The sequence below is a fragment of the Mustela putorius genome, unplaced genomic scaffold (genome assembly GCF_011764305.1).
Source record: "Mustela putorius furo isolate JIRA1106 unplaced genomic scaffold, ASM1176430v1.1 tig00003834_pilon_pilon_pilon, whole genome shotgun sequence".
Classification (NCBI taxonomy): Eukaryota; Metazoa; Chordata; class Mammalia; order Carnivora; family Mustelidae; genus Mustela; species Mustela putorius.
This window is the reverse complement of record NW_025421987.1, coordinates 27,864,082-27,890,679: the sequence shown is the minus strand read 5'-3', so window position 1 is coordinate 27,890,679 and position 26,598 is coordinate 27,864,082. Positions and strand designations below refer to the sequence as shown.

Sequence of the window (26,598 nt, the reverse complement as noted above, 5' to 3'; positions counted from 1 at the left end):
TTTTATTTATATCTGTGCTGTTCTAAGTAAAGAAAAAGAAAAATATTAAATTATTACGATGAATCTTGCTGTTCACCTTTATACTGTTTAATTCTTTTTAAAATATGGATATGAGCATCGAACCAGTATGCACAATTACTGAAATTGTACAATTTATATTTCATAGTTTTTATGGATATAAACTGTGAAAATATCTATATAAATATATATATATATTTTGTTCTTATCAGAAGAGTAGAAATATTGCACAAAACTAAACTTAGCAGCTTTTTATCACTTTTTGATAAATCTACATCCTATCAAAACTTTCTATTTTTGGCATAATAATGTATAAGAATGAATGAAAGTAAAAAAGGAACTAAGAGTTGCCCTATCATTTCTTTTCCTGCTGTGTCATCATTTTCAGTGTAAGTGTTTGGCTAACACAGGGAATTAACCGAAGTAAGAAAGGATACAATAGGGCGCCTTAGTCATTTGTGTTTCTTAGATGCCATTCTTCTTTTTTTTTTTTTCCTCTCAGAACCATTTATTAGACTGAATGAAAAAAATGTGGCCTCAGGACTTTTAGTGCCTCTGCTTACCTTTTTCTCACTTTGAATGTCATGGAACTCCCACATATGTTGAATCGAACAGAATTTTTTGCTCATGGACATCTAAAATATTATATGTGAATGGAGTAGCTAGGAAAGATTGGACATGCCTGTGGTGAATATTTTCTCTGTTCATGTGCATGCATTATTGTTTTGTGACTTTCACTTACAAAATACAGGTATGAACATAAAATTATTAAGAATTTCAAGATAGCAACAGCAGAGCTTTAAAACAAGCATGGCATATGTATGCTGTGCAGGTTTCATGTCTGTGAAGCTGGTGCTAGATGCAATTGAAATAAGATGGAACTGTTTACTAAGAGCAGCCTCAGGGAAAAAAGAATTGTCATTAATATGTGATAAAGAAGCTTAAAGTATTGCTGAAATTAGGTATATGTTATGGATTGAATGTTTGTGTCTATGTTAAAATCCTAATCCTTACCACTAGTGTAATGGTGTTAGGAAATGGGAGGCCTTTGGGAGGTGATTTGGTGATGAGGGTGGAGCTCTCATGAATAGGAGACCCCAGGCAGTTCTCTCATCTCTTCTACCATGTGAAGATGTAGTGGGAAGATGGCCACCTGTGAACCATGAAGCTTTTACCACAAATCGAACCTGCTGGTGCCTTGATCTTGGACTCCCTAACCTCCAGAGCTGTGAGAAATACTTGTTTTTTGTTAAGCCACCCAGTCTATGGTATTTTTGTTAAAGGAGCTGGAATGGACTAAGACAGTAAGAAAGGGGAATATGGAAAAGACATGCAATTTATTGTGGTAACTATCTGGATTATGGATTAAAATTATTCAGTTGGTTGTAGTTTCCTCAAAGTCCAAATCAGTGTAGTCCTATGTGTATATTAAGTACCAGTGTTTTAATTTCAAAGTATCAGCTTAAATACTTTTCTCCTTTAAAAGGTGCTTCCTAAGGCACTTGGGCAATTGCCAGGTAACAAATTCATACACTGGAAAGGCATACTGTGGTGATGATGATTCTTTAAAGCCCTTGAACTTACTCTAATGAGTTTTTCAATCCAAATTTTAGCAAAGTATACTTCTATAAATTAATAAAAATTTACTCATTTGATTCATTTAATTTGGCTTTGATGAGGAAAACCAAATAGGTAGATTCATTTTCTAAAGACAATATAAATATTTTTGTTTGTTCTTAATGGCTTTTATTTTTTATTTGTTAAACATTTTATTTATTTGAGAGAGAGGGACAGAGGCAGAGTATGAGCAGGTGGGGAGAAGGCAGAGTGAGAGGGAGAAGCAGACTCCCTGCTGAGCAGGGATCCTGATGCCAGGCTGGATCCCAGAACCCTGAGATCATAACTTGAGCCAAAGGCAGACATTTAACTGACTAAGCCACCTATGCATCCCTCTTAATGTCTTTTAATCCCTTTATTGATGTACATTTTATATCTAATAAAGTACACACATGTGTGTATTTTGATGACATTTTGAAACAAGATTTATTATTTATTTATTTATTTAGAGAGAGAATGTACTCCCTGGGGCGGGGGGGTTGTGTCAGAAGGGCTGAGGAAGAGGGAGAGAGAATCCCAAGCAGACTCCAGGCTGAGCCTGGACCCCCATTCAGAGCTCTATCTCATAACCCTAAGATAATGACCTGGCTGGGAACCAAGAATCAGATGCTTAATCGACTGCACCATCTGGGCACCCTGGTTTTGATGAACTTTAACAAATTTCTATACCTGTGTTACCATTACCACCACAATCTGTGAACATACCCAATTCCCCAGAGACTTTCCATGTACCCTTTCCCACTTACCCCTCAAGCCCACCCACCTCTAATCCTACTTACTGATCTATTGTCACTGTAGATTTGTAGGTTTGCTTTCTAGAGTTGGAAATCTATGAAAACAAAGTATATATATTCTTTTTTGTCTCTTGTTTTTTAAAATATTTTATTTTTAAGTAGCCTCTACTCCCAGTATGTGGCTTGAACTTACAGTCATGAGATCAAGAGTGGCATGCTCTATTGACTGAGCCAGCCAGATACCCCAGTGTCTATTTTTTTTTTTTTCCTCACTGTTCATATTACCCTCTTAGGTTCTTTGGCTAGGCCTTTGAATTAAGCTGATAAGACAGATCAACAAGAAAAAAACATACAAATATTATTTGATCTTTTAGAAAGTGCACATTGGAAGCTCTTAGGAAAAATGAAGACCTAAAGACATGGTTAGGATTGACAACCTGTATATCTTTTATTTTTTTTTAAGAAATTTTTATTTATTTTTAAAGATTTTTATTTATTTATTTGAGAGAGAATAAGAGAGAGCGTGGGCGGGGAGGGTCAGAGGGAGATGCAGATTCCCTGCTGAGTAGGGAGCCCAGTGCAGGACTGATCTTGGGACTCCAGGATCATGACCTGAGCTGAAGGCAGTTGCTTCACCAACTGAGCCACCCATGCATCCCAACCCATATATCTTTTTAACAAGGAACAATAAATTTGTGTAGTGACAAGACAAAAGAAGGGTTTATGTTTCTAGGCACATAAATTGTGGGAATGTGAGAAGTATATGGGGGAAACTAATGGGAGATAAAGGTCATTATTTGTAGCTTTGTTTGTGTAAATCTGTTTTGGTGTCTCCTCCCAGTCTGCAGTGATAAGGATGTCTTCCTGGTATAGAAAAGGCACCTTTCTCATGGGAAATTTTAGGACCACCTTTAGAAAGGGGAAGGTCAGAGAGCCTTTCCTGCACTTGCTATTTCTCAAGTGGCTTTAGCTCAGAGTTATATCCCAACATGGCATATTTTGGGGTGACATGTTTTTAGCCCTTTTAAATCCATTCAACTCTTGGTGGACATTTGGATTGTTTTCAGTTTTTTCCTACTAAAGCTGCTGTGAATATTCATTTATAAATGCCTGTGTGGTTATTTTTTCAATCTTTGGGATAAATACCTAGGAGCTGGATAGCTGAATCAATGAAAGTGCATTTTTAATTTTGTAAGAAACTGTCAAACTGTTTTCTAAAAGTGATGGTGCATTTCATATTCCCACCAGCAGTGTAGGAAAAATTTACTTCCTCCACACTCTCCCTTGTTATAGATGTGCAGTGGTATTTTATTGTGGTTTTAATTGCTTTTGCTTGGTGAATAACAATATGGAGCATATTTTCTTGTACTTATTGGCCTTATTACCTTCTCCAGTATGTCTACAGAAATTTTTTGCTCTTGTCCCCCTTTTTAAAGGTTTTATTTATTTATTTATTTGACAGACAGAAATCACAAGTAGGCAGAGAGGCAGGCAGAGAGAGAGGGGGAGGCAGGCTCCCCGATGAGCAGAGAGCCCGATGCGGGGCTCGATTCCAGGACCCTGAGATCATGACCTGAGCTGAAGGCAGAGGCTTTAACCCACTGAGCCACCCAGGCGCCCCTTGTCCCCCTTTTTAAAAGAGAAACCTTTTTCTTTAAATTTTTTATTTTTTTTATAAACATATAATATATTTTTATCCCCCGGGGTACAGGTCTGTGAATTGCCAGGTTTACACACTTCACAGCACTCACCATAGCACATACCCTCCCCAGTGTCCATAACCCCCCCACCCCCAACAACCGTCAGTTTGTTTTGTGAGATTAAGAATTTAAAAGGAACCTTTTTTTTTAAAGATCAGAAACACAAGATAAATAATATTGAACATCTTTGCATATACATATTGGCCATTCATGTCTTTTTCTTGTGAAGTATTCAAATATTTTGTCCATGTAGAGAAAAAGCCTTTTTCTCTACCCTTCTCAGTTCTCTGATGCCCTGCAAATTAGACTAACAAAATACAGATTTATTAGACAAACATAGAGTTTACTACCACATGGAATGTGCATCTATGAAGGAGAAATGCTGTGATGAGTAACTCAAAGGGGTAATTACAACTTGGGCTTATGTAGCATCTAACAATGAATAATAAATTTCTGGAAAAGTGAGAAGACAAAAAAGTTTAAAGACTTCCAAGAAAGGCAAATGGTGGGAAAGTAAAAATATGAAGGAAGCTAATGGAAAATAAGGTTTAGGCTTGTTATATAGATTCTATCTCTGAGCTCATAAGAATTGCTAGTGATGAATAGTCTAAGCCTGCGTTTAGGCAAGTGGTGGACGGGCAAAGATTTTTTATTTTTTGGCATTTGCTGTTTCTCAGTTTTCTTCAGTTCAAAACAGTCCCTATGCCAAAGTGACATATTTTGGGGTGGCATATTCTTATTTCCTTCAGCCACTGTTTTTGAAGGATAAGAAATGCTCTCAAATTATGAAAAGAGAAACTAAAACACTGCTTTTATTCTGGCTAGTTTCCAGAACCAAAAAATAGGACTCCAAGTTTTGGAGAATGATTATTTTTTCTGATTTCTCAATTTTTTTTAGCCCAATTATATAGCTAACTCATATATTTATTGAGTAAACTGCTTTTGTTAAAAATTGTAATTAAAAATTTTGAATTAAAAAGATTTTATTTATTTATTTGAGAGAGAGAGTGAGTGAGCAGGAGTGGAGGGGAAGAGTGGAGAGAAAGGGAGGACACGGGCTCCATCCTAGGACCCTGTGATCATGACCTGAGCTGATATCAGATGTTTAACTGATTGAGCCACCTAGGCGGCCCTTCTGCCCTGCCACCCGAACACAAAATTTATACTTTTTAAGAAAACCTAGTGTACGTGTTTTGTTCATAGGCCAAAAAAAAAAAAAAAAAAATTCCTGCTGTAGTTATGTTATTTTCCTACAATTAGAGGTTTTCAAATATATAAATAGTACTCTAGAAAAATTATAGTTATTTTTATTTCTAGGTGTAATATTTTTTAGACTCTGAGTACATACATCAGTGATTATTTCCCCCTGTAAATGAAATTAGATTTGATCCTTGAGCAATGTGGGGTTTAGTCCTGCCAACTCCCTTGCTCAGTCGAAAATCTGCATTTAATTTCCATTTTTAATTTTTTTATTATGTTATGTTAGTCACCATACAGTGCATCACTAGTTTTTGATGTAGTGTTCCATTGCATTTAACTTTGGACTTCAAAATTGAACTACTCATAGCCAATTGTTGACCAAAAACATAAACAGTTAACATATATTTTGTATGATCTATGTATTATATACTATATTCTTTTCTTTTTTTTTTTTAAGATTTTATTTATTTATTTGACAGATCACAAGCAGACAGAGAGGCAGGCAGAGAGAGAGAAAGAGGGGAAGCAGGCTTCCTGCTGAGCAGAGCCCAGTGCAGGGCTCCATCCCAGGACGCTGGGATCATGACCTGAGCCGAAAGCAGAGGCTTTAACCCACTGAGCCACCCAGGCACCCCTATGTACTGTATTCTTAAAGTAACCTTGAGAAAAGGTAGTGTTACTAAAATCATAAGGAAAGGAAGAATACAATTACAGTACTGTACTATATTCATCCAAAAAAATCCTCATGTAAGTGGGCCTGCACAATTCGAACCCATGTTCTTCAAAAGTCAATTGTAAATTAATAGTATCATGGTTGACAGCTTAGAGAGGGGTATTTCGTAAATAGATAACTGGGTGCTTTAAAAAAGCCTAGGCAAGTACTTTAGCAGGAATGTGATATACAATGTTGGGTTAGATGGAGTTCTCTGTTTAGGTGTTCTCTATTCTTTATTTATACTGTAAAATGTAATGCATCTACCAAAAAAAAAATAAAAGGTAAACAATAAATTATTTATTGTAATTTAAAAGTTTTTTATAAGGTAAATATACTTTGGTAACCACCACACAGAATAGAAAACTACCCCAGAAGTTCTCTTGTGTCTTTGCAGTTACAACTCCTTTTCTGTCCTTTAACTTGCAAGGATGCCTGGGTCGCTCAGTCAGTTAAGTGTCTGCTTCAGCTCAGGTCATGATCCCAGGGTCCTGGGATTGAGTCCCCTGTTGGGCTCCTTTCTCAGTGGGGAGCCTACATCTCCCTTTGCCTGCTGCTAGTCAGCCAAATTACAATCACAACAAAACCAAATATACAAACATAAAATAAATATTTTCCCCAGAGGGGCTTTGCCCTACCTTGAGCTCTGCACTCAGCAGGAGTCCACATGAGGTCCTCCCTCCCTCACCCTCTGTTCCTCCCACTCTCTCTTTCTCTCATAAATAAATCTTAAAAAAAAAAAAAAGAAAACAAATGAAGACAAGTAGAAAAAAAAAACAGAGATAGCTGGCTACCTTAAAATTTAAAGTAGAAGATTAATGAGTATCATTTGCTAAAGTGGCTTTATCCTGGTTTACTTAACCATTCTGCTGTTTCTGAGCATTGAATGTTAATTTTAGTTCACTGCTTTTATAAATTATACCATGAAGAATACTCTGTGCATAAACTTTTCCCATTTTTCATATTTTTCTTAGTATAGGATTCCAGACATGGGATTATTTTGTCAAGAGTTATAAACACTCATATAAATCCCTCATCTAGATTCACCAATTCTTAACTTTTATCCACACTTGCCTTCTTTTAGCCTTTTCATATATGTATGTAATTGCATATCACATATACACATGTAGAGATAGAAATATAATACACATTTTTCCTAGAACCATTTGGAAGTAGCAGACATAGCATTTCAACCTGTGTTTCCTAAGAACAAGGACATTTTCTTACACATTACCACAATATATTATGAAGAAATTTAATAGTAATTTCATTTGTAATCTAATGTAGAGTGTAGAATTAATCAGAATTCCCTAAATGTCCCCACAATTTTTTTTTATTACTTCGAAAAATTTATTACTTTTTTTTTAGAGAGGGAAAGAGAGGGCTGGGAGGAAGGGGAGAGGGAGAGGGAGAGGGAGAGAGAGAATCTTAAGCAGCACGGAGATCCCATGCTCAGTGTGGAGCACAAGGTGGGGCTCAATCTCACAACCCTGAGATCATGACCTGAGCTGAAATGAAGAGTTGAACGCTTAACCAACTGAGCCACACAGGCACCCCTATTTTATTACTTTTTAATATATAGGATCAAGTTGAAGTTTGTGCATCGTGTATTTTGGTTATTAAGTCTCATTGGCCTCTTAATCTTAGAATACCACTGTCTGTCTTTTTTATTAAAAATCCTGACACTTTTTTGAAGAGTTTAAGCAGTTGTCTTATATAATGTGCTATATTCTAGACTTTTATGATTCATTTAGGTTTGTCCTCATGGTTTGGATTCACCTTAGATTTTTGATAAGAATACTTCATAGCTGATGTCATTTGCTTATTGCATCATATCAGAGGACACATAAGGTTTGCTTGTCCATCTGTTGGTGATTCTACATTTGATCATTGGTTAAGGTGGTGGCTGTTGGAATCTTACTATTATAAAGGTGCCTTTGTCTTTTGTAGTTAATAATCACCTGTGAAGCTAATTATCTTTTTTGCATTGGGCTGACACTATGGTGGCTGAGCAGTTGTGGAAAATATATCACAAAACAGAGTATATTTGTGTCATTGTAAATTCATGGTTATTAATCTCACTGGATGCCTAAACTGCAAGATAATCCTACTGTGTTTTTCTAATCAGCTTGTGTTTTCCCTCTCCACAGTGATGATTTGAAATCTTTCTCTTCCCAAGCCTTTGTTCCTTTACTTTTCCTATCACTTTGAAAAGGTGATCTTGGTTCCTTTTAATTCCTGGAAGAAGGAAAGGGGTGCCTCTTCTTCCATCGTAAACTGTCATAGTGGAGCAGTTAGGAGTGCTGGCAGTAGAGTTGAGAGTGTATGGTTTTCGATCCCACTTTCACTATTTACATTTTACTTTGGGCTTAATTATTAATCATTCTATATTAGTCTTAATTGCAGAAGAATTACCATTGTACCCCATAGAGTAATTGTGAGGTGTAAATGAAGTAACTCATTATAAAATGGTTAGCATAGTGCATGGTATATAGTGCATGTTAAAAAAATATTAGCTCTTATATCATTTCTTGAGAAATTTACTGTGTTAATTATTTGTCTCTTTTTATCTTCAGCCTCCCCTATTCTGTTGACATCTTCCCTAGGCACTTAAATTTACACAGATGTCTTTTGTCTTAAGCTAACTAACTAATGAACCAATGACTAAGAAAACTTTTCTCGCATCTTTGCTTGTCCTCAGCTCTTGTTCTGTATCCCCCTTTCAGTCTTATGTCAACTGCCTACATTTGCTGTTCCCCTTTCCTCCTTTTCCATTTACTCATTCCATTGTGTTCTGGTTTCTGCTCCTACGATTCCACTAAACTGCCCCTGATAAAGTCATTGTTACCCCTCTAAATTCATTTTTATAACCCTTAAACTTAGTGCTTCCATTTCATTCTTAATAAGAGATCAGAGTGATCTTTTAATAATGCAAGCTGTGAGCCCATCATTCTCTTGTTAAAACTAGTGAATTTCTATTGTTCTTGACATAAAATCTCAAATCATTGATATAGTTCATCAGTCTTGCCTCACTGTCCATCCCTGTCTTGTACAGTTTCCTCTTCAGTCTGAGCAGTTGAGCCAGGTAAGTCTGATTTTCTTCAACTAGCTTTACTCATATCAGCGCATTTGCATTTTGTCCTCCTTTTGGACTTCTCTTTAGAGATGAGTGACACTCATTCTACCTGTTTCTTTTGGATAGTGGCTAGCTTCAACTCAAAGGTCATATTCCAGGTAAAACCTCCTGTGACCTAATTCAGAATAAGTATAGTATCTATACTTCAACTTCTTATCATTTATCATACTTGTAATTAAGTAATTAATTGGGTAATTGTTCTCTGGAATGTAAGCTCCATGAAGGCAGGCACTGTAACCATCTTGTTTATTGCTGAATCTCTAGATTCTGCTTGTACAGTTGTTTGACTAGAAGGTACTTGGTAAGTATTTGTTGAATGAAGAATGAATTATTAGTATTTATTCATAGACATGTCACTCATCTCTTTATTATTTAATGATAATTCTAAAACCTGTAGATTAAAAAACAATTTTTTTTAACTCAAAGTATTTGGAGTCTCAGTGCATTCTATGAAGGTTTCCCTGAAAACTTATACTGGTCTTCCAAACGGTCTGAAGATAGCCCAAAGTGGCAGCTACAAACAAGTGATCTCTTTGAAACCTAGTTTATCTTTTATTTATTTTTTTTAAGTAAACTCTAGGCCCAGTGTGGGACTTGAACTCATGACCCCAAAGTTGGGAATCACATGCTTTACCAACTGAGCCAGCCAGGCACCCCAAGATCTGTTTTATCTTTAAAATATATGAGCACTTTGCTTTGTTTCTTAATATTATTATTATTATTATTGTTATTTTTAATGATTTTTAAGTAATCTCTACACTCAGTGGTCCTCAAACTTACAACCCCAAGATCATGTCGCATATCCCACTAGCTGAGCCAGTCAGGCACTTCAGTTTTTTAATATTCTTACATTTGTTAAAGAAACAATGCCTAAAATGGGTTCTGGGGAATAGAATAGACACTCTTATGATTAAACATTTCCAATTCTCTTAGACATTTCATTCTTTTTTTTTTTTAAGGTTTTATTAATTTGACAGAGAGAGAGAGAGAGCACAAGCAGGTGGAGTGGCAGGCAGAGGGAAAGGGAGAAGCAGTCTTCCTGCTCAGGAGCCTGATGTGGGGCTCTATCTGAGGATCCGGGATCATGACCTGAACTGAAGGCAGATGCCCAACCGACTGAGCCACCCCAACGCCCGCTTTCAGACATTTCTCATTTGATGTTGTTTTGAGTCCATTTGGTAGCCTGTCCACACTACTGCAAGAACTATTCTCTTATTATCAGCAAAAGATATATTGAATGGAGTAATGGCTAAAATGTAATGAGGCAAAAAGCTGAAGCTCCTTGCATTTATCAGTTATACCTTTGAAAAGGGTATAGGTACAGTAAAAGCAAATGTTTTAAATTGACTTATTTGTTGAAATAAGGTAAAATTAAGCTTGTATCTTAAGACTATGAAGACATAAGACTATGTAGACTTAAGACTATAGACGATGTAGTATTTCACCTTTAGTTTTAGAGATTTCATTTATTTTTAGAGAGAGAGTGTGAGCGCATGAGAGCAGGGTGAGGGGCAGAGGGAGAGTGCCAGAATCTCAAACAGACTCTCACTGAATGAGGAGCCCCATGTGGGGTTGATTCCACAACCCTGAGACCATGACCTGAGGCAAAATCAAGAGTCAGACGCTTAACAGACTGAGCCATCTAGGTGCCTCTTACCTTTACTTTTAATAATGCTTTCCTAATCAACAAATACTAAAAACACAATTATAGTGCAGGAAGTGGTTGCCTCTTGTGAGTTATGCGTATGTGTATTGTTGTTTCACTAAAAGTATAAATAGGCGCAGATGGGTTATCATGGATTCCAACAGCTATATGTATGTGTGTGTGGCCACACTTGTAGTATACCAGAGAGAATTATGAAGAAAAGTCCAGTAAAAGTAAATAGACTTATTAATATATATTTGAGAATGGTTAAGCACATATTTTACCTATTTATTACTCTAGTTAATTGACTGAAGAACTGAAATTGAGAACTTTTGGAGGTTTTCTTTTGGTATAATTTGTGATTACTTCATGTATTATACAATGTTTAGTACTTTATGTATTAATTATTTATGTGTGTAACAGGCAACTCAAAGTTGTGTTGACGAATGTCCTATGGACGGATTTAGGACGAAAATTCAGAAAGACCCTACCTAGAAACGATGCTAATTTATGTGATGCCAACAAGGTGCAATCAGACTCATTGCCTTCGACATCTGTTGACAGCCTAGAGACATGTCAAAAATTAGAACTTCTTCACCAAAGCCTTAATTTATCTAAAAGGTATGTTGTTCAGTATTGATTTTGTTCAACCTACCACATTTAAAATAGTAGAAGTCCAATAATCTTAAAATTGTTAAGATTGTTGGGAATGATTTTTAAGAAGATCTGCATATACAGGTGTACCCCACTTGAAAGCAAATCTTAAAGCTGACAATCTACTTTACAAAATTAATGATAGTTTTACACTTCATTAAGTAAGTTGACATAAAATTATTTTTAAAGCCAAGTATCTTTAGTACATTTAACTTACTTTATAATTTGATTCACATATACATGTTTTTAGAGATTCATTTATGATATAAAATGAAGATACATATATAGATAGATAGATAGATAACGGACCTAGATAAAATAACATGTGAAAGGTATGCTAAAGATGGAGAAAATGAAGGTATATATATTTATCTATTTATGTCTTAACAGAGTTTACAGAATAGTTCAGTTTTTATTTTCTTTATCTTTAGCATACCTATTAAATATTAATCTGAGTCTTTACCACTTTTGACTTTGTGAGCTTTCTTGTATTTTACATGCATTTTTATGGAAAGGAGGTGATATTGAAATATTACCCACAGATTTTTAATGATATGTGTACAGTTTAATTTATAAAATAAGACCAGTTTTGTTTCATACTTTTTAAAGGAATTGTATATGGAGTATATGGAGTTTGAATGAATGTGTTATCTTTCTTCTTAGACTTATTCCTATTTCTGTATCCCCTGTCTGAGTATATGACACCTCTTTCTTTCTTATCCTTTATTTATTTTTTTTCTTTCGTATCCTTTATAGCTAGTCATTTTTCATGTGTAGTTGTTTGCTTCCTAAATATATCTTGAAATGATCTCTTCTCCATTTTTATTGCCACTGCCCCAGTCAAGCCTTGATAATTTTGTGCCTTTATTACTATGATAGTATTGGGCTTCCTGTGTTTGGTGTTCTTGATTATTATTTCTCTATATTGTTGCTAAGTTACTCATTCTCAAAGGCAGATGTTACTTTCTGTTCTTAGTTTAACATCTATCCATCTGTGGCTCAACATAGCCATCAGGATAAAGCTCAAACTCCTTAGCTTAGCATACAAGGTCCTTAATGATCTCACCTTTGCCTATCTCTAGCTTTGTGTCTGTCTGCTCCATATTATGATAACTGAGCTTTAATCTCTAGGGAACTAGTGGTAGCTCAATGAATGTATAGTCCTGTTTTATACCTCTGAGTTCATGCTGTTTGTTCTCTTATTTTGGAAACAATTCTCCTTTTCCCTTTTACTGACATCTTTTAGTCTTTAACATTGAACTCATTTGCCATCTTTTTGGGACAGTGTCCTTGATTCCACACCCTAATTTGTGTTTAATCCATTTTTTTTTTGTCTTGTTAAGCAGCCTGGTCATATATCATAGCACTTATCACACTATATTATATTTAATTTCTCTTCCTCCCTGATATTAGCTTCATAAAGGCAGCAACTACATTTTATTATTTTTACTCTAATACTAATACCTGGCACATTGCTGGGCACATAACTAAATGCTCAATCAATTTTTGCTGAATTCAAGGGAGAGGTTGCTTCTCAACAGAGTTACATCTGTCTCTTTGATAGAAATGTATTTTCATCCATTAGAACTAGTTATTTGCTGTGTAATTTTGGTGACAACCAGGAAAAGAGATATTACAAGCTTAAATAAGAACTGGAGAACAGTTTTGAGTAATGGGTTTGGGTAACATTTTCTGTATAGGACTTGCTGTGTGGAATAGGAGACTTATTCTTTTCTTCAGTTGTTGCTTAACCTTGACGTGATGCTTTTTGTCTTATTTTCATGTTTACTTAGCTAGAATTTCATTATTTCAGAGAGATGAAACAGAGGAAAGTTTTTTTTTGGTTTTTAATTTCATCTTAAAGTTCAGCTATTAAGTAAACCAATATTATTCAGTCACACCAAAATAACATTTTTTTTTAGAAATTTTATTTGTATTTTAGGATCTAAAATGGTTATGTTGCCTTTTATGTCAGGACATATACCCCTATTCCATTAAGAAAAGTTAGGTTCCAGTTCTTGGACTATCCCTAATAATATTTATTAATTTTTCTCTTATATCTACATGTTTGAAGTTTTAAGAGAATACATAATTTAGATATTGTGATGGTAAGATTTTTTGGATACTGTAGTATTCCTATCACCTTAAGTTTTCTTTAAGCTGGTATTAGTTGAGTGATAATTTATTCATTTAAAATTTAGCTTAGTAAAAGAAAAGAGCAAATTTAGAATATCTATGAATCACTTTTAAGAAATATTCAGCAGTTAAAATTGTTTTCTCTACATAGCTTAAGAAACGTAATACATTTTGAATTGTATCATCTAAGAGTGGATTTATAAGAACCTTATTAAAATGTTACATAATACAGTTTTTGAAAGGTATTCATCTAAGTGACAACAAAATGAAAAACTAAATTAGTATTATAATTTTTTTGCTTGCTATATTATAGTTTTCTTACCAGATATAATTATGTTGTCATTCAAAAAAGGTTGCATCTCTTTAAAAATTTGCTTTTAACATGTTTATATTAATAGCTCTTACCAACTTTTCTCATTTATTAAATTATTTGAATCTTACATATCTTGCTACTTACGCAGGTAAGGACTCCACAATTTATAACTTAAAAAATTAAGAATCAGAGAAAATAACCATGCAGAGAAACAATCAATAAATGGCATTAATTCTCAGGCCAGTATACTTTATGCTTCATCTCACTGCATTACAAAATTTGTTTCTGCTTTGGTTTAGCATATTATATTTTGAAATATGATTTCATAATATTAGTAAATCAACTTAAATAAATGTAATTTTATTTTACTTACTGTTACTACTTACATACTGAAGAAAAAAATTGGATAGACTGTGAAATGACCATTTTTTAGTCCTTTCTTCCATATTGACTTAGTATGAAAGATAAAGTATATACCTTTATATATTTCTTGTGAAAATTAAGAATCTTTTGAAATTCTGACTAGCCATGAAATTTCTATGGCAGTCCTAACTTATATAGTTCTATATCAAAGATATTTTAGGTATTATGAACTTAGACATCAGTATATAGATTTGTATTCTGTAAGGCTCTCACAGAGTTCTGTTTCTTCAAGATACCCAAATTACGTGAGTTGCAAATAGTTGATGAAAGATGTTTGTGCTATGGCTGTGTGTTATGAAAATCTTGGTGTGCTATAGGCATTGCTAACTATTTAGTTATATACTTTTCTAACGTTTTCATCAAGATTGCAGAGTATGATAAATTAGGACAATTAAGCACCATTTGAAAGAATAGTTTATGACTTTTTAGGAGGACTTCAATAATAGGAAAATTAAAGTGAGTTTCCTTGTACTATATACTTACTGTGTGCCATACTAACTGCTTTACATCTAATATTTCATTTCATCTTAACAACTTTGTAAGATAGATTTTCTCTTAATTTTAGAGATGAGAATGTCAATGCTAAGAGGAAAAATTATGGTAAAAACTTGACTAAGGTGTATTATTATGTGCTGAAATCAGAACGTGGACCTGTTTTTGTCTGACTCTAGAGTCATTGGTCTTAATTCCTGTACCTCAGTGCTTTTTACTCTTCTGAAATTTAACTTTTTTCATAAGTAACACAGGAATTAGATTTTATTACATTTTTTAATGATACCTAAATTATTGACCTTTAAATATTCTACTTATCTTTAATTTTTTTCTTGTGACATTTTGTTTACATTATAATAGAGTGCTATCTTATTGAAAGATATACTGCTGCTGAGATAGTGCCTTAAACCTTCTAATAGCTTAAAAGGCCCCCTAGGGTGCTTGTGCTTTAGAGATGCAGATTCTACTGCAGTCTTGGTGTATTATCTTTTCAGATGGCTTTTGGGTAAATTTTGATATTTTTCTCTTTTAGGAAAGACTTTAATCTGTTTGTTTAACTTAAAGGTCTTGTTTATCCTCCAGAGTTCTTTTTTTCATATTTTCTTTGCTTTTTGCTTTCTTTAAATCTAGTGGCAAAATAAACTGTGTAAGAATATGGTGATCATTTATTACTGAGAAGAGAATTCTGATCTTTAAAATTTGCCATTTGCTTGCTGATATTTGTACTTTTTGTTGCTGATTATTCTTTTCAACACTTTGTATAAAGTAATCTTTTATGGACTCCATCTCTCCTTTTTGGAGAGAGAGCTCTTTTTAGGGACTCAGCATTTTAAAACATACTTAAACATGTTACAGTCAGGCATTTAAACAGAGATGCTGAGAGCTGATATTTCTTTGATGTATCTCCTTATGTGCCCTGAATTTTCTATTTACTGAAATACTACAGTTTTTAGATTATTTTTATTATAAGCCATATTTTAGAATTCAGTAGTGATAGGGGACTGTAAAAAGAGTATGTTATCAATTCTTAAAATAAGTTATCAATATATCAGATTCTCTCATATCCTAAAAATAAGTAAAATTTATTTGCATTAAGGTATTTATTTGGAAAGACTTCTAACCTGAGTAAAATTATCTGTGCTAATATTTCTGTATTTTCCCTAAACTACTGAGAAACACAGATGAGTTTTCATTAAACTATAGTTGAAGTTTTTTTAGTGATTTATTTTATAGCAATTTCTAGTGTGAGGTGAGATGAAAAAAATCTTGAGACTCCTTGCTTTTCCTATATTGCCTCCATTCCCACATCACATTGAGGATTTTAAGGAGGTTTCTGTCAGGCATCAAATACACAAAGCAGACAGTAATAACTAGTATCCTTAGAGATTTAAATCATATGAGAAGTAGAAAACTATCTCTGCCTTCCCTCCCTCCTAATTAGTGTTTGTACTAGATAACAGATTTTCTTCCCCTTCTTTCTTCACTCAAACTCTTAGTTTAGGGAGTTGTATTTATGACTACACTTTGCTTTTACTTCACATATACTACTTAATCATTGCAGTACTTTTTTTGTGGAGATTGTGCTAGAAATGCATACTTTCAAAGATTTCCTGCAGTATCTATAGAAAAGCCCAGTTAACTGGATCCTTTGGCAACTTAGTATTAAGGATACGTGTAATGGAATAAAATAAAGAAACCAAAAGATAATAGGTCCAGGTTCTTCTACTAGGAAGAGTTATACCTTCAGCCATTTAACTTTTCTGAGCTTTGAGTTCCACCTGTTTAAAATAAAGAGCAGACTCAAATTATTTTAAAGTTTTCCTAAGATCTGAAATTCCATCCTGTCTGGAGCATAGTGTGAAAAGAACATAATGTTTCTATGTCGTAAAAATAAGTGAAAAAACCTCTAGGCACTACAGCAAATATGACAGAGTACAGGGAAGCTCACATTTCATTTAAACAGAAATACTCAGGCCCTTTCTAAGTGTTTTCTATTGTTTCTCATAAAGGGTCAGTAAAGTGCTGCAAGTGACATATTGATAACAGTCAAGGAGAATATCTGGCAAAGAGGAGATAAGAAAATTTAAAAAAAAAAATGCAGTAACAAGAACAAAAACATCCCAGTAATTTGGTTTGGGTTGGTCAGTTCAGGGCGAAATAATTGCTTTAGGGCATAATTGTGGTGTGGCGAAGTGTATCAGTTGTTACATAATAACTATTGGCTAACCAAGAAAAGATTATATTTATCCTCTTCTGTTTAAGAAGATACCAGGCTTTGATATAGTACATTCGATGTGAACCCCACCAATTTTAAAAAGTTTGGAGCTTTAAAAAATATCCTTTAATTTTCTAGACATTTGATTTATTGGCTCTTCCCTTGGTGCTGTTAAATAAAGCATATATATTACCACCGGTATGTGTGCGGTTTCACTTATGGAATCTATCATTACCATTGATGCATTCTGAATGATTTCTTTCCCGTTAGATTTAGCATTTCTCATTTGCCAATTACTAATATGTAATTTATCAAGGACTTTCTGTTGAATGAGAAGAATAAAGATTTCTTGAATTTGTTTGTAGTAGTCTCTTTTTTATAAATACTGGAAAAGAGAAAGAATTTTTGAGAAAAATTGGTTAAAATTTTAAGCACCCCAATAGCATCCATTAGTACAGTGAAGCCATTATTGTGGCAGGCTAATCTGTGTCAATTTGTAAGACACAAGTAGTTCTAGAAATATAAAAAGATGTGTTCATACAGTGTATTTATGGGTTGATTTCTAGAGTGATATAGTTCTAATAGCTTGTGCTAAGATGAAAATGTTTGAAAAGTCAACTTCCTAGAATACATTTTTTTTTTTTTTACTGCAAACTTCAGTACAGTACAGTGTTTGTTATTTTGTGTGACAGGATACCCAGAGTTATATTGACGAATGTCCTGGGAACGGAGTTAGGAAGAAAATACATAAAGACCTCATCTGTAACTGAGGCCAGTTTGGGTGATACAGACAACTTGCAATCAGAGCAGCTTTCTTCATCATCTGATGACAGCCTAGAATCTTGTCAAAGTCTAAATCCTCACAAGAACTCCTTTTTAACTGAAAGGTATGTTTAGTGATAACTTTACTTAAAATAAATATTTATTCTAATGAGCTTCTATTCTTCCCCCATAGATGTGTTATTGTGAAAAGTGAGGCAAATGTGCTCTGGTGGCTAGTATGACTTTTGTCCCCAGGTGGCTTGAGATGGCTGTTGGAACCAGCAGTCTGTGGCTAATAATCAGTTTCAAAAAAGTACAATATACTGTAATTGTGTTTTGGGAAAATAGATGCAGATTTTTAATGAAAATTGAGTTACCTATTTCAGTATTTTAATTTATTTGATATAACTGAAATCTATTCCTCTGACAGTTTTCTGTTCCTCTTCCACCTCTGTGCTATTTGTCTATCTGGCCGTCTATCAGTCTGACCATCCATTTGTCTGTCTCTCTCCATCTTACTGTATTCACCATGTTTATGTCAAGATTCTAGAACTGTCAAGTTTCTAGAATTGGCACTTAGTACTCAGGAACTATTTGTTGAGTGAATGGCTGAATGAATTCCTCAAAAAATTGTTCGAGATAGCCGAATTCTACTAACAACTGTAGCTTACTGAGCCAGTAAGAGAAATGGAAATCTGAAGTTGCTTTTGTCTTATTTATTTATTTATTTATTATTATTTTTTTTTTTTGATGTGGGCTCTGAAAATTCATTCTCTTGGTGGTAGTGTTTTTTGATTGTTACATTTAGAATAGGCATAGAATTTGGAGCCAGACATCTGGATTCAGATCTTAGCAGTATTGCAAATGTGCTGATTTACCTTGGGCAAGTCACTTATTTTATCTTTAAAACAGGGGTAGTAACAAATCTTATAAGATTATTGTGCAGATTTAAAGAGCTAACTATGTAAAGTTCTTAATATTATGCCAAAAACTTAGTAAGTGATTAATAAATGGTGGTCATTATTTTTGTGTTTCTCTTATTGATGGTACTATCAAAAGTACCATTACTGGTGCTGTAGTTGATGCTCCTGAAGTCCTCTATGGTGAGGATACCAGTATGGGATTCCGAGATCACTGCCACCCCTGTTACTATTACCAGTGCTGCCAAGGCAGTTGTCACAGCCACCCTAGTATTACCGTTTGGCTTAAGGAGGAGTATTATATTCCTTAAACCATGGAAATAAATTGCAAATATGGCTGTACCATGATTTTAGTATATGTGCCTGATTTAAACTGAATATAGCATGAACACAGGGTATGCTCAAGGATGGGACTCTTGCAGCCAGCCTCCTCCCTGCCTGCCTATCTTAGAATCAGGAAGAAGAAATATGAATTTAGATCTTCTGAGGAGACATGATATTCTCACATTATTGTTATTGCCATTATTGTGAAGAATGTAGTAAATATGCCAACTCTTCGTTACAAAGATATAGTGTCAATTAACAACTAAAAATTGGTGTGTAGGAGAATGGGAGCTATGACTGAAAATGAGGAAGTTTTCTCTGAAAATTTAGCACTTATGCCCTCGATGAAACCTGAGGAAAAATGTTTTGTGAAGGCTAAAGATCTTATTTTAATCTTAGCCTATCTTTAGTGTTCACAACTGTTATTGTTGACTATAATGACAACTTGAATGGAATTTATGCAGGAAAAAAATACTGTGTTTTATGCCAAAAATAAAGGAATAGTTAGAAAACACCAAGGCTGAAAAGGAAATCTGAATTAAAATGGTCTCTTTGAAGTAGCATGTTTATTTTTTCTAGATAGCAACTTATTATTTGAAAATACATATATTTATTAAACTTTCTATTACTCTTTTAAAAACTTTTAACTAATATTTATTACCTGTTTATTATGATATTACACTGTGGTAAATGATATACCTGTACAATGTATATAGTATGGTGTTGAATTTTATCTCAATCTATTTGCTTAACTTCTTTCTCTATGCCTCAGTTTTACCTCATTTGTAAAATACCATGATAATGTCTAGGAATGCTGGAGAGTAAATGAGAAAATTTGCTTTTCTCTTGTAATTTGGTAGTTTGCCAATCAATACGTAGAGATGTATCTACTTTTATAAATATATGCTCCCTTATGAATGGGCATTCAGATATTTTTCATTTTTTATTTGTTTAGCATTGCCACAGTAAGTTTGTGTATTTATTTTTATAAACTCTTTTTAAAAAATTTTTTATAAATTCTTTTTTTCTCTTCTCTTTTTTTCCTTTTAATTTCCTTTTGTCTCTTGATTTATAATTTTTAAAAATTTTTTATTTTTTATAAACATATAAAAATTTTTTATAAATTCTTATAGTGTCATTTTTTAATATTCTAACCAGAATTAAATGTTATCATTGAAAAGTTTTTTTGATAACCTGTTGGCAAAAATAAATATAACTGTTCATATGAAATTGCTTTCATTTCAGTCATTTTTTATTTTTAGTGAAGATGGATTTTCTATTTATGTGAGTTTTCGCTTAGTCTTTGTATGTATTGGGGTGTTCCATCTGTTTCTTACTGACTTGTAAGAACTTATTAAAGAACTTATTAAAGTTATTAACTCTGTTATATAACACGTTGTAAAAATCTCTTGAAGTTTCCTACTTATCAATTCTACTTTGATCATAGTATCTTCTGTAGTTTATAAATTTAAAATTTTATTGTGTAGAATATGTTAGTTTATCCTTGGAAAGACCTCTTCAGTCTCAAGTATAGAAATAGGTTAGCTAGGTGGTATTTTAATTTGTGGTGATTTATATGAGATATCAGATTCAGAACAACCGCCTAGAGGTTATTTTCCTAATTGAAGTTCTGATTCCTTTTTTTTCTGGAATCTGGTATAAATTTCTTTGGAGGGTTGGGTTGCTTTCACCTTTTGGCTATTGTGACTAACACTGTTATAAACATTGGTGTACAGGTGTCTCTACCTCTACTTTCAGTTCTTTTGCATATCTACACAAACGTGGAATTTTTGGATCATATGGTAATTCTAATAGTAATCTTTTTAGGAAACACTGTGCTGTTTTCTATAGCAGCCATACCATTTTACATTGCATTAGCAGTGCAAAGGGTCCCAGTTTTTCCACATCTTCGTTAAAACTCATTCTTCTCTTTTTTATGTAATAGCTGTCCTAATGGGTGTGGTGTGATATCTCATTGTGGTTTTGATATGGACTTTGTAATGATTGGTGATGCTGAACATCTTTTCATGTGCTTATTGGTCATTCATGTATCTTCTTTGGAGAAATGTCTATTCAAGTCCTTTGCCCTTTAATGAATCACGTTATGTTTTACTTTTGAGTTTTAGTAGTTCTCTCTACATGCCAAATATTAATATCTTACCAGAAATATGATTTTCAAATATTTTCTCCCATTCTTCTCTGACTATATGGCATGAAGTTAGAAATCATTAATGGAAGGAAAACTGGAAGACTCAAAAATTGGTGGAAATAAACACACCTAAAGCAACCAGTCGGTCTAAGAATAAATCACAAGGAAATTAAAAAATGCTTAGGAATGAATGAAAATAAAAACATGGGATGCAGCAAAAGCAATGCCAAAGGAAAAATATATAGCTGTAGATGCTTGCATTAAAAAAAGAAGAAATATCTCAAATCATCAACCTAACTTTATAACTTAAGGAAGAAGAAGAAGAAGATAGTTTTGCCAGATACAGGATTTCTGGTTGACACTTATCTCCTTCAGTACTTTAATATGCCCATGCTTTCTGGCCACCATGGTTACTGATGAGAGAGTGCATGGAGTATCGCTGTTATATGAGGAGTTCCTTCTCTCTTGGTACCTTCAAGATTCTCCCTTTGCCTGTATCTTCTGACAACTTGATCATTAATGTTTCTTGGTACAGGTCTCATTGAGTTTATTCTGCTTGTAGTCCCTCGGACTTCTTGGATGTTTGTATTCATGTCTTTCATCAAATTTGGAAAATTTTTTGGTGATTATTTATTTTAGTAATTTCTCTGCTCCTTTATTTTTTCTCCCTCTGAGGTACCAGTGTTGCATATATTGGTCTACTTGTTGGTGTCCCACAGGTCCCTTAGGTTCTGTTGACTTTTCTCAATTTTTTTTTGTCCCTCAGATTTGATAATTTCTATGATCATATCTTCAAGTTATCTTTATTTCTTTTCCCTTTACTTAAATCCAGGGACTATTTCTTCTGCCTGCTCAAATCTGCTTTTGAGTCTCTTAATGAATTTTTCATTTTATTTATTTATTTTAAAGTTTAAGTAATCTCTATAGCCAACATGGGCTTGAACTCATGACCCCAAAATCAAGAGTTGCATGTTTTCCCAACTGACCCAGCCAGGTGCCCCATGAGTTTTTCATTTTAGTTATTATACTTTTTAGTTCCAGAATTTCCTTTTGGTTTATTAATATGTTTCATCTTTTAATATTTCCATTTATTCATAGATCACTTTTTTGACTTTGTACAAGACTTTTAGCTTTTTGAGAAGCTTTAAGATGGTTGTTATAATGTCTTTGTCTATTGAGTCTGCTTTCTGGATTTTTTTCCCCAGGGACATGTTCTTTTGTTTTTTTGTTTTTTTTCTCTTTGAATCATCCCATGGTTTCCTGTTTGTTTATATGCCTTGTGGTATGTTTGTTTGTTTGTTTGTTGAATCTTATAATATAGTAAGTCAGGAAATCAGATTCTTCCCCTTCCCAAGGGTTTGCTGGTTTTTTTTCTTCCCTTTTTTCCTTCTTTTTTTTTAATTGCTGTTTTTCATTATTTCTGTTCCCACACATCAGCTTGATATGTAAACATAAAATCTTCCCAGGTCTTTTCTGAGTTTATGCCTTTCCCTAGTATTTTTGTGACTTTTTGAATTCCTTTGTATATGTGATTATTTTATAATACTGTAATCCTTAAAAATTTGGTTCCCAAAAGGAGAAAATGGGAAAAATAAAGGAGGTACAGATAAAACAAAATAGGTGCTAGCCCTTTAAGTCTCCCGGAAGTGCTCTTAGCTATATGGGAAATGTGTTGTAACATTGGTGGTGGTTGTTGCAACAATGGCTGCCTTTCTCTATGTCTCCTCATCCATGAGCAGAAACCGCCATTGTTAATGAGAATACAGATTCTCGGTATTTGGAGAATAAGGTCCTTCTTGCTTACCTTGGTAATTGTAAGCTGTACAGCCTATTTTAGGAACTTGGGCTTTGCTGCTTGCTTTGTTCCTAGTGGTAGGTGACTGGGTCACTGCTACTAACTTTGCAGCTCAGATTGACTGAAATTAACTGCAATTTACTGTTGATCCTCTTGACTAGTAGTTGCAGCTTTCAATAAACTCCGGAATACCAAAACAGTTATATCAGACATATTCTGCCAGTGTGGCCATTGTCTAGGTGGCAAGATGGTAGGTGCTTCCTACTCCACAATTCTCCTGTGGTCATTTGTATGTTTTATAGTTTACTGTACAGGGATACTAGATTTATTCTTGGTACCTGATTTTTTTTAAATGCAGCAATTATTATATAATATATTTCATTATTAGAAAATGATATAGTTAATAATTTTATATAGTTTTTTATTTCACAGATTTTTCTACTGCCATGAGTTTTATTAAAAACTACTGTGAGTGAAAGTATTGTGTGTAAATATTTCATTCATTTTTTGGCTATTTTAATTAGTACTAAATTGTTTTTCCAATGGTTTCTATCAATTTATTTTAAAAAATTAATTTTGTTGACATATCATTGACAAAACATTGTATTAGCTTTAGGTGTACAACATAGCGATTTGATATATGTCTGTATTGTGAAATAATTAACATTGTAAATCTAATTAACATCAGCTTGTATAGTTACTTTTTTCTTGTAATGAGAACTTCTAAGGTCTAATGTCTTAGCAACATTCAAATGTACATGCCCTATTGTTATAGTCACCATATTGCATGTACATTATACTCTAGCACTTGCCTTACAATTAGAAACTTGTACCTTCTTACCACCTTCATCCATTTGCACCCACTTCTCTCCAACCTCCCCATCCTCTACAATTACCAATCTGGTGACTGTATTTAAGTGTTTTTTTTTTTTTAAAGATTTTTTCTTTATTTATCTGACAGAGATCACAAGTAGGCAGAGAAGCAGGCAGAGAGAGAGGAGGAAGCAGGCTCCCCGCAGAGCAGAGAGCCCGATGCAGGGCTCGATCCCAGGACCCTGGGATCATGACCTGAGCCGAAGGCAGAGGCTTAACCCACTGAGCCACCCAGGTGCCCCCAAGTGTTTTTTTTTTTTTTTAACTAAAAGAGTTGACAATTTTATTTTCACATTTCACAATACAAATGAAAACTACTTTTTTTTTTCCTCCTACTAACTCCCCTGTAAAAACTATTCTCTTTGATAGGAAGGGGGAGCAAGTCTTTCTTGTCTTGCTGTTAGAAAACACCCAAAGTCACAATACCATGATCTTCTGGTGAAGTAGAACAAGTAACATAAAATAGATATAAAGAGGTTCCCATCTCTCCTTATCTGTCTGTTTGAGTCATTCCTGACCAAGTGGGCACCATCATGGGATGTATAGGAGGGCCCAGGCATCATGGGCATGTGGCTTCCCAGAGGTAGCCTCATTCCAGAAGCAGGTACACTGGCATCATCCCAGGAGGATGAGGGTCCATCATTGGCATGGGAGGGTCCCCCCATTGGGTGTTGGCATCATACCAGGGTGAGGAGGACCCAGGAGACTAGGGAGAAGGGAGACTAGGATCATTGTTTTTGCAGGAGGAAGAGCAAGGAATTGCCTGAGAGGTATCCTGAAATGTAGCAGTTTAAATATTGTAGCAGTTGAAATGTAGGAGTTGTTTTGTTGATCTGGTTCTGAGCTCGTCCATCCATGTCTGGTAGTTTTTTTTTATTCTCTTTGTGTTTCCTACTATTGTACTATGTTTTTCTGACAGATGGAGAGTCATGGATGAAGGATTTATTGCAGTAGTTACATAAGACTTAGGTATGTTTATCTGCAGGCTGTTGGCCACTCCCTGTTTTTTTTTTTTTAAGTTCTCACATATAAGTGAGATCATACAGTATTTGTCTCTTTCTGACTTATTTCACTTAGCATAATGTCCTCAGGTCCCATCCATGTTCTTGCAAATGGAGGACTTCTCTTTTTTTGTGGCTGAGTAATATTCCTGTGTGTATGTATCATATTTTCGACATTCATTTATCTGTCAGTGGACACTTAGGTTGTTTCCATGTCTTGGCTATTGCAGTAGTGCTGCACTGAACAAGGGGGTGCATATATCTTTTTGAGATAATGATTTTGATTCTGAACATAAATATCCAGAAGTGGAATAGCTGGATCATATGGCTGTTCTATTTTTGAATTTTTGAGGAACTCCATAGTATTTTCTACAGTATCTGCACCAGTTTACATTCCCACATTCCCATCAAGAGTGCTCAGGGGTTATGTTTTCTCTACATTCTTGCAATGTGTGTTACCACTTTTTTGTTGTTGTTGTTTTTGTTTTTTTGATAATCATTCTGATGGATATGAGGTGATATCTCATTGTGGTTTTAATTTACATTTCTCTGATGATTAATGATGTTACACTCCTTTTCATGTTCCAGTTGGCCATGTGTATGTCTTTGGAAAAATGTCTATTCAGTTCCTCTGCTCATTTTTTTTTTTTTAAAGTAGGCTCCATGCCCAGCATAGAGCCTATAGTGGGGCTTGAACTCAGCACCCCAAAATCAAGACCTGAACTGAGATCCAGAGTCAAGTGCTTAACCAGCTGAGCTACCCAGGCACTCCCCTCTGCCTGGTTTTTTTAATGGAAAGTTTTCTATTGAGTTGTAGGAGTCCTTTATATATTTTGGGTATTAACCCCTTATTAGATATATGGTTTGTAAATATTTTCTCCCATTCCATGTATTGCCTTTTCATTTTGATGATGGGTTCATTTGCTGAGCAGAAGTTTTTGGTTTTGTTGTAGGGTTGCAAGGTTCTTGTATCAAAGAGTAGAAGAATGAATCTTGTGGACACAAAAGAGTGAAGTGAAGGTTTATAAAGTGAAGATGAGAACAGAAAGGAAAGAAAAAAGCTCTCTAGAGGGAGAAGGATCTGGAGTGGGTTGTCACTGAGGGCTGTTATGGCCAGTCTTTTATAAAAAACTAACCAGGGAACTTGGTAAATTTGTCAATACATGGTGGGTTTCTAAGTTTCATGAGAATATCTTGTCTATATTTAAACCAAAATGGTGGACTGGTAAATATCATGAGCCTATTTTGTCTCTGTTTAGAACAATGAATGTGTTCCCTTCTCCTTGGTTAATATCTCATCTGTAACATTTCTCCACATCTGGGATTTCTGTGAGCCCGGACATGAGTTCCCTTCTTGTCTCTTCCTACCTAGCCTTGCCTGTTCCTTACTCAGTTTGATGTAGTCTCACTTGTTCATTGTGCTTTTATGACCTTTGTTTTGGTATTAATTCCAAAAAATCATTGCCAAGACTGATATTAATGAGCCTACCCCCATGTTTTCTTCTAGGAGTTAGATGGCTTACAGTATTTTTTTTTTTTTTTTTTGATTTCCCAACCTTTTATTAGCCTAGACAACACAGAACTTTATTTTTATTTTTTGGTGAAAACAAGAAGTACAGCAGTTTTAATGTTTTAATTCATTTTTTTATGTATGGTGTAAGATGGGGGTCCAGTTTCATTCTTTTGCATGTAACTATTTTTTCAATGCTATTAATTAAAGAGAATCTCCTTTCCCTATTGTATATTCTTGTCTCCTTTGCCATAAATTAATTGACCATG

General features: G+C 34.3%; 1 protein-coding gene across 7 annotated transcripts in view; it reads left to right on the top strand.

Annotated features, from left to right (window-relative positions):
- SENP7 (SUMO specific peptidase 7) overlaps positions 1-26,598 on the top strand; it is a 158,945-nt gene that overhangs the window by 74,625 nt on the left and 57,722 nt on the right. For 3 of the 7 annotated variants that reach the window (XM_004771967.3, XM_004771968.3, XM_013045599.2), the window contains 2 exons: positions 11,186-11,383; positions 17,688-17,882. The exons of 1 other annotated variant lie outside the window; for it this stretch is intronic. In XM_004771967.3, coding sequence (XP_004772024.2) covers positions 11,186-11,383; positions 17,688-17,882 — 393 coding nt within the window. The remainder of the gene's footprint in view (positions 1-11,185; positions 11,384-17,687; positions 17,883-26,598) is intronic. 3 more of the 7 variants (XM_004771970.3, XM_013045600.2, XM_004771971.3) reach the window with 2 other exon arrangements.